At 34.9% G+C, this 16787-nt stretch overlaps 1 protein-coding gene across 6 annotated transcripts in view; it reads right to left on the minus strand.

Annotated features, from left to right (window-relative positions):
• The window catches only part of CDH18 (cadherin 18), a 982055-nt gene that overhangs the window by 42754 nt on the left and 922514 nt on the right, over positions 1-16787 (minus strand). For all 6 annotated transcript variants that reach the window (XM_059416934.1, XM_059416937.1, XM_059416936.1 and 3 more), the window contains one exon: positions 1679-1800. In XM_059416934.1, the coding sequence (XP_059272917.1) occupies positions 1679-1800 (122 nt within the window). The remainder of the gene's footprint in view (positions 1-1678; positions 1801-16787) is intronic.

Below are 16787 nucleotides of genomic sequence, written 5' to 3' on the forward strand. Positions count from 1 at the left end.
GTCTGTTCAGAGTCTGATTTTTGACTTTGGCTCAGGTCACAATCTCAGGGTTGTGAGATCAAGTCCCATGTTCTGCTCTATGTAGGTGTAGAGCTTGCTTAACATTTTCTCTCTCTGTTTCTGTGTGTCTGCCTCTCCCTCTGCCCTTTCCCCCCTCCAAATTTTTTTGAAATAAATAGAGTAGTTTTGGATGAATAGTCATTCTGGCTTGCCAAAGACAGTAAAAGGGACCATTTGACTCCAATAGACCTAGACCTTTTCTATCTCTCTAGATTCACCCTTGACAGACTTTATTTTTATGTATTTTTGTAATTTTTTAAAAGATTTTGTTTATTTATATATGACAGAGAGAGACACATGAGAGAGGGAACACAAGCAGGGGGAGTGGGAGAGGGAGAGGAGCAGGCTTTCCGCCGAGCAGGGAGCCCTGATGTGGAGCTCAATCCCAGGACCCTGGGGTCATGACCAGAGCCAAAGTCAGACACTTAACGACTGAGCCACCCAGGCGCCCCTACCTGCGACAGACATTAAAGTGCTCCTCATGGAATCCATGCCTCCCTATAGTCTCTTCTTCATTAAGTCTGGGTGTGACCAATAGAATATGGCAGAAGTTTTGATACATCCTTCACCTGATGACATTACATTTTACAAGACTGTTTTCCAACAGACTTTACAGATCTCTCCTTACTTGCTGATGAAATGGTTATTGAGGAAACCCATACATATAGCATAAACTGTGAGTGGGATATTGAAACTCCAGGAAACATTGAAGAGCTGAGGAAAATCCTGAAGCTCTGAGGTCTATAGTTGAAGCAAACATAATGCTACCAATAACTAGGTGTGCTTAGAAGAGATTTCAAGCCTCAGGTAAGAACTTGATCCTTATTGAAACCTTGACTGCAGTCTTATGAGACCCCTGCAAAGATCAAACTAAGCCATGAGCAGACATCTGACCTACAGAAACTCTGGGATCGCAAATAAGTATTGTGTGAAGCTGCTAAGTTTGTGTAATTTGTTATAAAGCAGAAAAACACACGAAAAAAAACAAAACAAACAAAAAACCACAAATGTGTGTCCCCTTCTCCTTTCTTTATGTGCTACAGCCACACTGGGCTTTCCTCAGAACTGCCATGCTCTTTAAGCTAGCTGCCATGCTACATCCAAACTCATGACCCCCATTCAAGGTCTTTGCTTCTTCTGCTGTCCCCACGTTCTTAATACATATAGACCCTTTCTGTTCCAACCTCATCATCTCTTAGTACCAATATTACTCAGTGGTCACTCACATGTCACTCCTGCAGGCCTTCCAAAATGGACCAATCAGTCCGCTCTCCAGACCTTTGTCTCAAAGCTTCATTAGTACAAGAAAATTCAAAGTTTCCTCCTCATTTAATACAGGGCTTCACACAAAGCTTTCAATATAATTTTATTGGTATGATGAATGTATGCATGAATGAGTTCATTTTTAGATTTATATTTGGGTTCTGGAGAAAATTTTTTTTTTCAGTGATTCTCAAAAAAAATCTATTTGGTATTCAGAATAAAGCTTTATAACATTATTTTCAGCTGAGCACAAAAATAACATTGAGGGCTTTTGAGGATTATACCCAAAAATAATAGAAATAGAGCTGCTTGTTTTTCTTCCAGTCCAATGATAGGAAGGAAACAATGAACTTACCTGGCCAGGCTTTGAATTTTCACAGACAACAATATCATATTCCCTGGCAAGTTCGGGTGGATTGTCATTGACATCCAGAACTCTAATACCCACTGTGACATGGCTCAGCAAACCAGGATTGTCTGCAAAACACACAGGAATTTATTTAGTGTTTCCATGCACATTTTAGAGGCTTGGTTTAAAGCAAATCTCCTTAATACTGTAGCTTGTCACTAGTTCCATATGCTGCAACAGGACTTTTGGCAAAGGGCAACTTTATGATGGCACTCTTTGCTAGAATTCATTAACTTACAGAAAAATGAAAAATGAACACCAAGGCATGACCTGCATGCTAAAGTGATTATTTTGTCATACCAAGGAAATTACATGTTATTCAGGAGCTAGAGTGGGAGAAATTCATTGTACGTAGTCAGAGTCCAAGGGATGAACAATTGGTTTCATCATTAATCTAAGAAAAGCATAGCAGTTGGTTCAAAAAAAGATTACATAATCTTTAAGAAGTTTGAGTTTTTAAATTTAAATAAATTTGGTGGAAATAAAAATATTGCCATTTTTGCACAAAGAATAATTTTATTCTTATAGAAAAATTCATGCAGTGTGGGATGTTAAGTCATACTTGGGGAGAAATAATAATTGAAATCAGAACTTATCATAGAATTAATATATGTCTTGTAGATTTCAAAATATTATAACTAACACCTTAAAATATTTCTTAAACACAGTCTTCCCATTTTTCAGTAATTTTACTAATTCTGAGGTATAAGGAAAAGGCAAATGTTCCATTTATTTTACAAGTTAAAGCTATAAATGCAGAATTAATAACAGGAAAATTAAATATATATATATATATATTTTTATTTCTGATGTTTTTGTCATTATTTTTTAAAGTCCAAAATTAATGTTAAATAGACTAATTTTTTAAAAAATTAATAAAACAAAAGACATAAATTCTAGATAAATTTATCAGTTTATCAAAGTCGAACAAGAGAAGGTATATTCGAAAAAAGGGGGTATGGATATATATAGACATATATAGATGATACTAACACTAGTAAGAACATGGATGGAATAAAAAATGCCATAGGTGTCTCCAAACGGAATAGAAAATCTAAGGAGTACTATAGTAATTAAAGAAGTGTACATTATTCTTAATGGTGAAAAACTAACTAAAGTTAATTAACAGAGCTCTAAGAAAGCTATAAATAAATCTACCAAAGGATGTGAAAGACCTATATACAGAACATTTTATTGAAATGTTGTATAAGTTGAGTTTTAGACTTCGTTAAATTAAGAGCTGTATCATGTGTGTGCTTAGGAAGATACAATATGGGCGCCTGGGTGGCTCAGTGGGTTAAGCCGCTGCCTTCAGCTCAGGTCATGATCTCAGGGTCCTGGGATCGAGCCCCACATCGGGCTCTCTGCTCAGCAGGGAGCCTGTTTCCCCCTCCCTCTCTGCCTGCCTCTCTGCCTACTTGTAATCTCTCTCTGTCAAATAAATAAATAAAATCTTTAAAAAAAAAAAAGAAAGATACAATATCACAAATAAAACCAACCCTTCTGAACTGATGTGTGTATTCAATGTAATCTGTTGCAAATCCCAATGTCCATAGAATTAAAAGTTGATTCTAAAATTTATAAGTACTTAGATTATTTAGCATGTATGGAAAATGACAAAAAGCATACTTGCTGTACAATTTACCAAGGCTTATTATATGGTATTTGTGGCCTTACTCTTGCCAGAATATAAACATATCTCTTCTACTCTAAATGTCATCTATGATTTTTTTCATGTATTCTTGTGTTTCCCAACTAGGCACTTGCTCACCTTATCAGAGCAGACAAAGTAATCTGTTCTAGAAGCCTGAGACAAGAATAATTTTATTGGCTCTAATCATTAATATCAGCAGCCTTAATTGTCCCTGAATAAATTTCCCTCCGCTCATTTTCTGAGCAAGCAGAATTAGAAGCAACCTTAGTGAAGTTAGGAAAGAAAGGAAAAGAAAGTTTTGTAGAAGATTCTGGAAAGACTACATCTTTTTTTTTTTTTTTCTTAAGATTTTATTTATTTATCAGAGAGAGAGGTAGAGAGCTAGCACAGGCAGACAGAATGGGAGGCAGAGGGAGAAGCAGGCTCCCTGCAGAGCAAGAAGCCCAATGTGGGACTCGATCCCAGGACGCTGGGATCATGACCTGAGCCGAAGGCAGCTGCTTAACCAACTGAGCCACCCAGGCGTCCCAGGAAAGACTACATCTTGAAGAAAGGCTAGAATAAAAGCACAGCTAGGCATCTGACCACATTCAACATTTTGCCTTCTCATTGTCCCCAGTTGTCTTGCTCTGGACTGGAATGGCCTTCCACTATTCCATACTGGGGTACAAGAGACTCAATTCTTCTAGATGGAAATAGATCCTATGTTCATCGAATATTATTTTATTACTCCAATGTATAATTACTCTTCCATAACTTACTGATTAAAAGCACAGCGTTCAGCATCAGAGAAATGCCGGTTTGTCTGCAGACCTACTACCCTTAGGTGTTCTGTGGGGGAAGCTGAACTGAACTTAACCTTGGTGCGGTTGCGACTAAATTTCCTTGTGCCATGTCCTGCCAGGCACAGCCGCGGGAGGTACTGATGAAAAGTAAGGGAAAACAGACTGTTGGAGTAAGCTTCCTGTCATTACCAATGTAAATTGAATACCTGCGGTCTATTTACTAAGAGTAGCATGATGTCTAAAAACTGTGCCTTTAATTCCAAATAATTAGAAGCTGAAAACCCACTATGGCTTTGTATCCTCCTGCCGTTGAAACTGCCTGCATTCTGGTATTTTCTGTTCAATAACTAGATAATTCTAAATTAGCAAACTGGCAAGTTCTTTTGGGTTTCTCTCCTTTCCCACATTCATCCGGTTAGAATGTTACCCTTCGAATGACAATAACTTTACCTATAAAATGTAAGCATTTTCAAGTGTGTTGGAAGCATTTTCTTCTGTTCTTGAAGTTCTTAATGAAACATTTCTATTACTGCTATTGTTACTTTTATCTTTATGCTTTATTTCTAGCAATCAGGTTTTTTTTTTAAATTGGGGAACAACATATACAATATTATATTGGTTTCAGGGGTACAAGAACAATAAAGTGATTTGGCAATTACAGACATTACAAAAAGCTCACCGTGGTAAATGTCGTTACCCTGTGTCATCATAGTTATTATAATATTACAGATTACATTCCCCAGGCACCACTTTTCATACCTGCCACTTATTTATTCTATAGTTGGAAGTCTGTACTTAATCCATCCATATGTATGGCCTATCCATCCTTCTGCACACCTCCTTCCTTTCTGGCAAATATCATTTTTTTCTCTGTATTTATGAGTCTGTTTCTGTTTTTCTTTGTTTGTTTAATTTTAAGTATTTTTGAGGGCACAGTAAATAAAATATATTGCAATTAGACAAATTTAAATATGAATCCCCTTTCCGGCCCTCTAGGAACATGAAATTTGGAAAGGAGTTTATTATTTTTATGACTTCACTACTTAATCTGCAATGAGTCATTTGACTTGGCAAATTGTGTTTTTGAGAAACAATTAAGGAAATTATGTAAATTTGAATCCTTTCTGAAGATCACAAACAGAACAGAAGCAAAAACAAAACACACAGCGTGCTGGCAGTCCTATACATGTGATTTCTAGCAGAAGCTACACTATTTAAAAATCATCCATGCTTTACCCAATACCAATGTGAAAGCAGCTCACATTGCTAGAGTGCCCTCTATGCAGACAGTGATGCAGTGAAAGTATTGGTATATGTCATTCTGTGCAATTGTAAGTTTGTTGCTACGATATTGGAGGATTTCCCATGACTGAGGAAGAACCCATTTTATCCAGTGAGCTCATTTGAAAAGTCTGTTAATGCATGCCACTAGGATGGGCTCTAGAGAACACAGAATGGTGAAATATACCACTCCAGCAGATTCCCCACTATCAATACAGAATGAAGAAAACAAATTAAATATTAATGTTTTTCCAATTTGTTTTCTTCAGAATTGTGACTTAAGTGTTCAATTTATTTCCATCCCAAAGTTGTTATGATTTAAGTATTTTCCTCCTAACTCTAAATCATGACCATTGGTATATGTGATACAGTTTACTAAGGAATGCAATAGATTTCTAATCTAAATATTCATATTCCGAATTTAGTATTAAGTACTTCTTTAAATTTTTTTTTCAAATTGCAATTGACTTCCACAGTTTCCATCCTTTTTTTATTTTTTAAAGATTTTATTTATTTATTTGACAGAGAGAGATATCACAAGTAGGCAGAGAGACAGGCAGAGAGAGGAGGAAGCAGGCTTCTCACAGAGCAGAAAGCCTGATGCTGGACTCGATACCAGGACCCCGAGATCATGACCTGAGCCGAAGGCAGAGTCTTAACCCACTGAGCCATCCAGGTGCCCCTAGTATTAAGTACTTTTAAATATTTAAACTTAGACTAATGTAAATTTTCTTATCTATAAAATGTAGATTATTTTCCTCAAAATGTGCTTCCATTCTTTTCTTTATAAAAATTCAGTCAAAATGAAAAACCTCATGTATTACAATAGTAAATTGCAGTTATTATGGATTTAATTAAATAATCACATTTATATTTGTCTATGATTCATAAATGTCCATGCATATGAGGATGTTTCCAACTGTGTGTTACAAATGTGTTTATGTTGGTTGTTGGTTTTTTGTTTTTTGTTTTTTTTTTTTCCTGGTCTGTGTTTCTTTGATTTCTATTAAAACAAACAGAACTTTTATGAATCATTCCTGTGAACTGAAACTAGACCATTTCAAAATGCTAGGCTAATATTTTGTTTATTAACAAATATGTTTCTAATATTCCCTTCAATAAATAAATATATAAAAATAAACTTTGCAAATCAGTGCTCAGATGAAACTGAATTTTTTTTAAGGACTTATTTATTTTATAAAAGGGGTGCTGCAGAGAGAGAGAGAGAGAATCCTGAAGCAGACTCCCCCACTGAGTGTGGGGCCCGGCATGTGGCTTGATCTCACCACATGGAGATCATGACCTGAAGAGAAATCAAGGATCAGCCACTTAACTAACTGACTGAGCCACCAAGGCATCTCTGAAAATTTTCATTTGACACTTTTTGTTTTGAAATGAGAGTGGTTTGCTATTTTTAACTAGTATTTTGAAATTTTGTACATAAAATCATATATTATTTTTAGGCAAAAAAGAAAGATAAAATAACTAATAAATAATTGATAGTCCTTACTAATATGAATGTTTAATCTATTTAAGAACTGTTTTATGGATAAAACCATCACAATGCCTTGTACAAGCCTGGTGTGCTGCAAATGTTTTTTTCTTCTCCCCCTCTCTTTTTTGTATCTTGTATAAATGTTGAGAAACCAAATATTGTATTCAAAATAATTTGTTATAATGGATAAGTAAGAATTCATATCTGGTATGTAATCGATTAATTCCTCAATATTTCTTTCTTCTTACCAGATAAAAAGGTTTAAAATAAAACATTCTGTGACATTTATAAGATAAATTGAACTGACTCTGTACATTTTAGATCACCTATTTATTTTATAGTAGTTCAAAAAACCTGGTAGTTGTCTAGAAGCTCTTTCAAAATTTAGAGTATTTAGAAACACACCACCCCAAACTCAATGTATTTATGTGATTTTTTTCGTCAGTTTGTTGTATAAAATTTTATTAATGTCCCAGTCATCATAATAAAGAACTCACTCTGAAGTGAATTACCTAAAAGGAGTCTCAACTCTTTTACAGTATTTTTTTTCTTCCTTACCCATAAATCCTCCCCAAATTCCCCAAATGTTTTAGTAGTTATGCCTGAAACTAACATAAGTGGGAAGATTCAAAAGTTTAAATCGTGCTTTTGATTTTAGGAACAAAAATCTTTAAGTTAGAACCATAAAGTCAAAGTAATTCACTTCTAAGTGAAATTAATTGCATCAGGATGACGTATTTGCTAATAATCATGAAAAACATTGAAAAATAGTTTTAAAAAATCTGTTAAAATTGGCCTATTCAATTTCATGAAAGAACCCAACAAACACACCACTTATTTTCTAATTTTTGTGATAATTCCGTTTTTATAAATATTTTACATCTAAGTTTATTTCTCTACAGTGTTTCTGATATTGAGTTTTCATTCTTATTGAGTTCCCACAAATTCAGCTTGTGACCAACTATCATGCTATCCTTTGAATTACATTTGCAATCATATTTTTTATGCTGCCAGAAGCTCAGTAATAAAATGGACCATCATTTTGCATTTTGGGGCTGGTAAGCAACGTAAGGATAATAAATTTTTTCTTATCTGATACAGTCAGCATATGAAAGTGGTTTTGTTAATTTCAGAAAAATAACTAACATAAGACATCCTTGATGAAATATCCTAATGTTTAAGAGTTCAGCAATCTCAAGTCTGGTGCAGAGATAAGGCCTTATTTCTGAGAATGGATCTGCTGCTGCTTGGGGTTCAACATCACCATTCTTCTATTTTTTTTTATTATTTATTTATTTATTTTTTTAAAGATTTTATTTATTTTTATTTATTTGACAGAGAGAAATCACAAGTAGGCAGAGAGGCAGGCAGAGAGAAAGGAAGGGAAGCAGGCCCCCTGCTGAGCAGAGAGCCCGATCCGGGACTCGATCCCAGGACCCTGAGATCATGACCCGAGCCGAAGGCAGCGGCCTAACCCACCGAGCCACCCAGGCGCCCCTCACCATTCTTTAAAAAAAAATCATACTCACTGCATTGTCGTTGGGCCCCAAATTTATTCCAAGTGAAGGATGAACAATAGTTTAAGCCTAGTAGCATTTTAATGAAATTCCCTGAAATATTATCATAGTCTTACTTTTCTCCTAAATTGCAATACTTTTTTTTGAAGCTAAAATCCCTTTTATCAAGTCTTAGGAAAACTTAAGCTTGAACTACATAAATCCTGATTCCATTATGCACATCTATGACATTCTTTGGTGTAACATTTAAATAAATTAAATAATTACAAAGATAAGGTTAGCAGGTTTTGAAATAGAATTTAAGAAAATAAACTTCAGGTTTGGGCCAGAAATAGCAACTGATACCAGACTAACCTGTGTTATAAATGACTGTAAATCTGGTGATTCACAGACCTGTACCCCTGGGGATAAAAATATATGTTTATAAAAAATAAAAAATAAAAAATTTAAAAAAATAAAAAAATAAATAAATGACTATAAAACTGAAATTATATGAAGATACTCTTCTCATATTTGGGTAAACAGACGCTGAAGAGCTATGATCCTTGAGAGAAAAGAAACCCAAAGCTGAATGCAAGATCTCCTCCAGCTTTAATTACGTTCATTATAACCCTAGCTGATACATTCCAGGAAGGAAAGGCTGGTTGTTTAACATTGAAAAGCCAGTGAATATAATTTGCCACGTGTACATAATTATGTTGAGAGATGCAGAGAAGTATAACAAAACATAACACCATATTTGATTTAAAGATAAAAAATAAAACACTAGTAAAGTAACAATGGGAGAGACTTCCTCAACCTGAATAATTGTACAACAAAAACCTCTAACTGTCGTAGTTACAAGTGAAAGACTGAATATTCCAACCTTAGGATCAGAAAAACAAAAAGCAGGGATATAGCTTGTAGCAACGCTCTTGATAATCATATTAAAGCTTATAATCAGTGCAATTAGAGAAAGAAATAAATTTTATGCCAATTGCAAAGTTAGAAACAAATCTATATTTCCTCAGAGGGCATCATCCCTGCAGAAAAGATTAAATAATCTACAAAAAGCTGTTACCGCTACTATGAGAGTTACCAATACAGTAGGCAACTTGTACCAATGCAAACTTATAGTAACATCTATTTCTACAACAATAAAAATAAACATTTAAATAAATATCAAATTTATATAACATGAAAAACATGAAACCAAATAAAATATGTCCCATATCTATATGCTGAAACCTACAAATACTAAGATAAATCTAAAATGCCTAGTTAAGTGGAGACATATGTTAGATAAAAGACTCAATATTTTTGAGACATGCACTCTCCCAAACATGAACTGTAGATTAATTGAAATACTAATAAAAAATTCTAACTGATATTGTGGAAGAATCTGACAAGCTGATTCTAAAATTTATCTGAAAATGTCCTAAATTAGTTCATACAATTTTGATAAAAGAATGATGTTGAACTTAATTTTAAGTGTTAGTAAGTATCCACAATAATCAAGACAATGGTATTAGTATAAGACTGTGTGTGTGTATGTGTATGTGTGTGTATATGATTAGTGGTATATACAAAAAGAGAGAGTCCAGAAATTAATCAAAACAAAAATGGTCAAGTGTTAATGGACACAGTTGTCATGATTACTAATTGGAGAAATAGCATTTTTAACAAATAATGGATTCACTGGAAATTAAAATGTGAAGTACATTAAACTTGAGTTTTAACACATATAAAATATCCCTCAAAGTAAAGCATAGGCCAAATTATAAAACCTTGAATTTTAACATATAAGAACAGATAGGGTAAATCTTTTGCTACCTTGTATTTAGTAAAGAACTCCCTAAAATGTGTTCAGATTCATATACAAGATATTAAAACATCCTTTCTGGATGTTAAATTCTTATAATTTCAATTAACACAAATGCTGAGACTTTAGGACAGCTAATAAAATTTTAGAAATTTTAGAACAAGCATATTTTAGAATGGAAATTTTCTGCATAAGATGAAATATATTAAGAGAGCTTTAACTCAAACACACATACTAATTTCTAGGTCAATCATTGATTATAATTACATATTAAAAATACGTTAAACGTGCCTGCCTCTCTGCCTACTTCTGATCTCTGTCTGTCAAAATAAAATCTTAAAAAAAAAAAAAAAAGAAGAGAAAAGGGGCTCCTGGGTGGCTCAGTGGGTTAAAGCCTCTGCCTTTGGCTTGGGTCACGATCCCAGAGTCCTGGGATCGAGCCCTGCGTCGGGCTCACTGCTCACCAGGGAGCCTGCTTCCTCCTCTCTCTCTGCCTGCCTCTCTGCCTACTTGTGATCTCTTTCCATCAAAATAACATCTTTAAAAAATACTTTATTAAAAATATATATTTATATTAAACATCCTTTTTGAAAAACATTTGAGAATACTTCTAAGAATACATTATATGCTCTTGGTATGTGTACCCAAGTTACATAAATGGAGAAGTTTTTCATATTTACAATAGAAAACATGTACAAGACATGTTGAATCAGCAATATTAATAATATATGAAGCTATAACAACTGAAATACATTGGGATTTTCAAGCATGAAATAAAATAGATTTATTTTTTCATCATAGCGAAAATGAAAGAACAAACAAGCTGCAGCTGTATTTCTTTTTTTTTTTAATATTTTATTTATTTATTTGACAGAGAGAGAAAGATCACAAGGAGAGAGGCAGGCAGAGAGAGAGAGAAGGAAGCAGGCTCCCGCTGATCAGAGAGCCTGATGTGAGCCTTGATCCCAGGACCCCGAGATCATGACCTGAGCTGAAGGCAGAGGCTTAACCCACTGAGCCACCCAGGCACCTACAGCTGTATTACTTTACCTGAATGAATAATTAAAAACACAGCATTGAGAAAAAAACTACAGAGGGTGTATATAACATTAACCCACCTATATATAATTTCCATGAGCCAAAGCTATAGTATATACAAAAATATAGATATATAAACGTCCAAAATGTATTTGGTAAAACTATAAAGAGAAGAAAGGGACAAATAATACTAAATTCAATATTGATGAGCTCTGGTTAGAATGAAGAAAGATGTAATAGCGAGGTGTATTTACTTATTTATTTATTTATGATTTTTATTTATTTATTTGAGAGAGAGTGATTGAGAGGGAGCACCACAGGGATGGGTAAACGGAGAGGGAGGGCGACAGAAAGAATCTCCAGCAGACTCCATGCTGAGATCGCACTACCCTGAGGTCATGGCACGAGCAGAAATCAAGAGTCTGATGCTTAACCAACTGAGCCACCCACTCACTCTTAGTGAGGTAGAGTTAAAGCTTATTTTTTTGAGGTGATGTCTCTTAAATTGGTGTTCATTTTATTATTTGGACTGATCATATGCTTAAGATATCAATATAATGTACACATATTATAATATAATTAGAAAACATTTGGTACAATTACTTCAGTTTATCCCATATGCATGTCTACATAACATACACAGGCCTCATATATGGGTACACAACTTCATTCATTATATCAAGTCATGGTCCAATTTCCAGCTACACACAAATTTCACTGTTTTATTTATCAGTGTCTTCCTTAATGGGTTGCACAATTTGTATCTTCATAAAATTTTCTCTATTCTGAAGTCATAGTAATGTTATCCTACATTTCTTTTAAGATTTAATGTTCATCTTCTACTGCTGGAATTACTTATTTTGCATAGTTGTAAGGTACTTTCTTTGCAGAGCCAGATAACATAGCTCTGTCTTCACCTGTTTGTTGAGGTGTCCATCTGTTCTCCCTTCTGACTTCCAAACAACTCTGTATTGTAGCAATTTGACTGTATGGTTCTCAGAAAACATATCTTGCATCAACACCTTTTTTTTCTTAAATTGCTATGTGGTTTAGTAAGTCATTAATGTCGATATATTTTGCTTTGTATGCTTGAAAATGCTATGTCTTCATTTGAATAGGCAATGGTATGCCTATTCATTAGGGGCCCCGGGTGGCTCAGTCAGTTGAACACCTGAATCTTTATTTTGTCTCAGGTCATGGTTTCGGGTCTCCGGATGGAGCCCTATGTTGGGCTCCACGCTCAGCGTGGTGTCTGCTCCAGGATTATCCCTCTCCCTCTGCCCTTTCTCCTGCTCACACTCTCCAAAATAAATAGAAAAAAAAGTCTTTGAAAATGTTATGTATTCTTGGGGCGCCTGGGTGGCACAGTGGATTAGGCCACTGCCTTCGGCTCAGGTCATGTCCTGGGATCAAGCCCCGCATCGGGCTCTCTGCTCAGCGGGGAGCCTGCTTCCCCTTCTCTCTCTGCCTAGCTCTCTGCCTACTTGTGATCTCTCTCTGTCAAATAAATAAATAAAATCTTTAAAAAACAAAAAAAGAAAATGTTATGTATTCTTTAAATGTATTCATTATATATTAAAATATAGAATATATGCATATAGTCAAATATATATATTTTATTTGACAGATATTCAAGTATCAAGTGTTTTTATTTTGTTCTATGAAACACTCTTATCATTACTGATTTTTTTGGTCTTTTTCATAAAGTATTTCTGAGAGAGATGTATTAGCAGTTTCTTCCAAGATTATGTTTTATTTTGAAAATAGTTTATTAGGTTCATAAGTTTCAAATGATTACATTACTCTCTTGACATATACTACATGTCAATATGACACAACCTTCTTATCATGATAGCATTTTGTATTTTAAAACAAAATGGTCTCAGGGTCCTGGGATCGACTTATATTAACCATTTTTGCCTGATTTCTTTCAATCAAAATTAAATTATTATTCTTTTATTTTAAAACTTTCTTTATCTTTATACCCCATATGTACCTATTACAAGTAGCATGTAGTATGAGACGATTTTATTTTTCCTTACTTTGCTTCAGTATGGTAGCTTTTTTTTTTTTAAATGGAGGGTTTATTGCAATTATACTATTTGGGTTATTAATATATATTTTTGTCACTTCATTGTGTACTTCCAATTTGTCTTAATATTTTTTATTCATTCTAATATTATTTTCCAGTACTTTGTTTAAGGCTTTATCCTTGTTATGTCTTCTAATTTTAAATCTATATACTAAATTTATTTTCTTTTCTTAGCCCAGAAATATTAACATGCTTAGGTATCTCTGGAACATCTTTACTCTCTTTCTATACATTGTAATAACTTTTAAGTGCTTTTATTTGGATCAAGTTTCTCAAATTTATGCCTATAAGTGAAGAGGATGATGATGATGATGATGACAATGACGATGATACTTGTGGGTTTGATAATCTGTCAAATTTGATGTTTTGTTTTTACAAAGAAAGGTGTCCTCATGTGTACCACTTTCTCATTATTCCTTATTGAAGCTTATACCATCTTTTCGTGATAAATTTCTTATTTTTTATTAAATTATTTAACAACAATGTATTTTCTCAATTTTGGTTGTTTGAAAGTTTTTCTGTATCACATATTTTAGGTTTCTTTCTTTTTTTTTTTTTTTAAAGATTTTATTTATTTATTTGACAGAGAGAGATTACAAGTAGGCAGAGAGAGAGAGGAGGAGGAAGCAGGCTCCCTGCTGAGCAGAGAGCCCGATGCGGGACTCGATCCCAGGACCCTGAGATCATGACCTGAGCCGAAGGCAGCGGCTTAACCCACTGAGCCACCCAGGTGCCCCCACATATTTTAGGTTTCTGTTGTTACAAAATTACTGAGGCCAAAATGATCTAAAATGATTTGTAAGAAGTGTCAAATTTCTGATGGTAATGTTTTCATATTTTCATTCCCTTTACTCAGAAATAAAGGAAAAACAGAAGATATGTATTACCTTTATCCTTTGTTTGGCAGGGTCTATATGTGTGTCTATCTTGAGTCATTCATTGTAAGTATCATGTTTTGGAATCTTAATTTATTTGGGGATATCTTATCTTAACAATACAGGAAACAACAGATATTGGAGGGCATGTGTAGAAAAGGGAACACTCTTACACTGTTGGTGGAATGCAAACTGGTGCAGCCTATTTTGGAAAACAATATGGAGGTTCCTTAAAAGGTGAAAAATAGAACTTCCCTATGACCCAGCAATTGCACTCCTAGGTATTCACCCAAAGAATAAAAAAATACTTTTCTAAAGGAATACATGCACCTTGATGCTTACAGCAGCATTATCAGAAATAGCCAAATTATGGAAAGAGCTCAAATATCCATCAACTGCTATATGGATAAAGAAAGAAGATGTGGGGTGTGTGTGTGTGTGTGTGTGTGTGTGTTTGTGTGTGTGTGTGTGTGTGTGTGTGTGTGTGTGCAATGGAATATTACTTGGCCATCAAAAAGAATGAAATCTTGTCATTTGCAATGATGAGGATGGAGCTGGAGTGTATTATGCTAAGCAAAAGAAGTCAGCCAGAAAAAGACAAATGCCGTATGATTTCATTCACATGTCGAATTTAAGTAAGAAAACAGATGAACATGGAGGAAAAAAGAGAGAGGGAAGCAGACCAAGAAATATAGTCTTAACCGCAGAAAACAAACTAATGGTTACCAGAGGTGAGGTGAGTGGGGGGATGGGCTAAATATGTGATGGGTATTAAGTAGGGCACTTGTGATGAGCACTGGGTCTTGTATAAAAGTGATGAATCACTAAATTCTACTACTGAAATAATATTTGCATTGTGTGCAATGAACTGGACTTTAAATAAAAACTTAGAAGAAGAAGTACATGGTACTACTTATTTAAAAAGGTACATTCTGTTAGTTCTCTGGATAATAGATTAAAAGAAGTTAGGGTTAGGTGCAAAGATTATTTTGGAAGTTACTGCAGCATTCCAGCTGAAGGGGTGGTGGTTGTTTGGACAGGGATGGGAGTGATGGTGTTATGAAGTAGTTGACTTATGGATATTTTAAAAAGTACAGCTAATAGAGCTTTCTGACGAATTGGGTATGTAGCATGAGAGAAAAGGGGGAGCCAAATATGACACTGAGTGATCTTCAGAAGCCATCTGGACTACAGCCATCATTATTGAGATAGATGATGCCTCTGGAGGAGAAGATTTAGAGAGAAATTAGATTTTGAGGAAACTATTTACATACAGCATTTTCAGTTTGAGAACTCTGAGAAGAGATTTTGGAGTGGTTAATATGGAATTCGGGGAAAAAGTGGATGCATATGTAAATTTGAGAGTCATCTACATGTAGATGTTATGGAAACTCATTAGACTGAATGAGATCATGTGGGCAATAACTCCAGATAGTCTAACGTTTGGAAATCAGGATGCCCCACTAGTCAATGGGAGGAGAGATGAGGAGACAGAAGAGCCAATGAAGGAAGAAGAGTGTCTAGAGAATGCTATGCCTGTAAGCCAAAGTAAGAGCCTATTTCTGGAAAGAGTTGCCAATTGCGCCAAAAGTCGCTGCTTTGCTGAGCAAATGGAGGGAAGAATTAGACTTCATATTTTGGAATATGGAGGACAAGTATAATTTTGGTGAAGTAATAAAGACAAGCCTTTGATGAGTTTTTTTTGTTTTTTTTTTTTGTTTCGCTTTTTAAAGATTTTATTTATTTATCTGACAGACAGAGAGGTAGCACAAAGAAACAGAACTGCAGGCATAGGGAGAGGGAGAAGCAGGCTCCCAGCTGAGCAAGGAGCCTGATGCGGGACTCAATCCCAGTATCCCGGGATCAGGACCTGAGCCAAAAAAGGCAGACGCCTAACAGACTGAGCCACTCAGGTGGCCCTGAGAGTGAATTTTAAAGAGCATGGAGACAGAGGGAGCAGGGTGTGAATACAGGCAAGTCTTCCAAGAGGTTTAGAGGAAAGGGAACGGGATAATGAACTTGTAACTGGAAGAGTCTCCGTTTTTGTTTGCTTGAGTACATTTTATTTTCAGTTAGAATTAAAGCCTATTTTTGAGGGCATAAGAATTATGAAGGGGGGAAATGAAGATATAGGAGAGGAATTGACAGTTCCGTGACTGAGTGAACAAGAAAGGTGAGGCTTTAGGATCTGCATGGAGTGGTGAGCATAAACATGGTAGGGAGACCCCATTCACAGAAGGAAGCCAGAGATTTATGGAAACTAATGCCCACAGTATTAGTGAGGCTGCTAGATCTGATGACAGGAAACTATGGAAACCCCTTTCTGATTGTTCTTTTTGATAAGCATTAGAGAAGCAAGATGACCTGACATATGTAAGGAAATTGGAAAAGATATTGGAAATTTGAAAAGCCAGGAAAACTATAAAAGAAATATTTAGCAATGCTGCATATAATTGTTTCAGTTATTCAAGTTCCTTATGAATGAAATAATTTGTTCTGATTCTTCCAGAATTTGAT

This window comes from Mustela nigripes, chromosome 12 (assembly GCF_022355385.1).
Source record: "Mustela nigripes isolate SB6536 chromosome 12, MUSNIG.SB6536, whole genome shotgun sequence".
NCBI lineage: Eukaryota > Metazoa > Chordata > Mammalia > Carnivora > Mustelidae > Mustela > Mustela nigripes.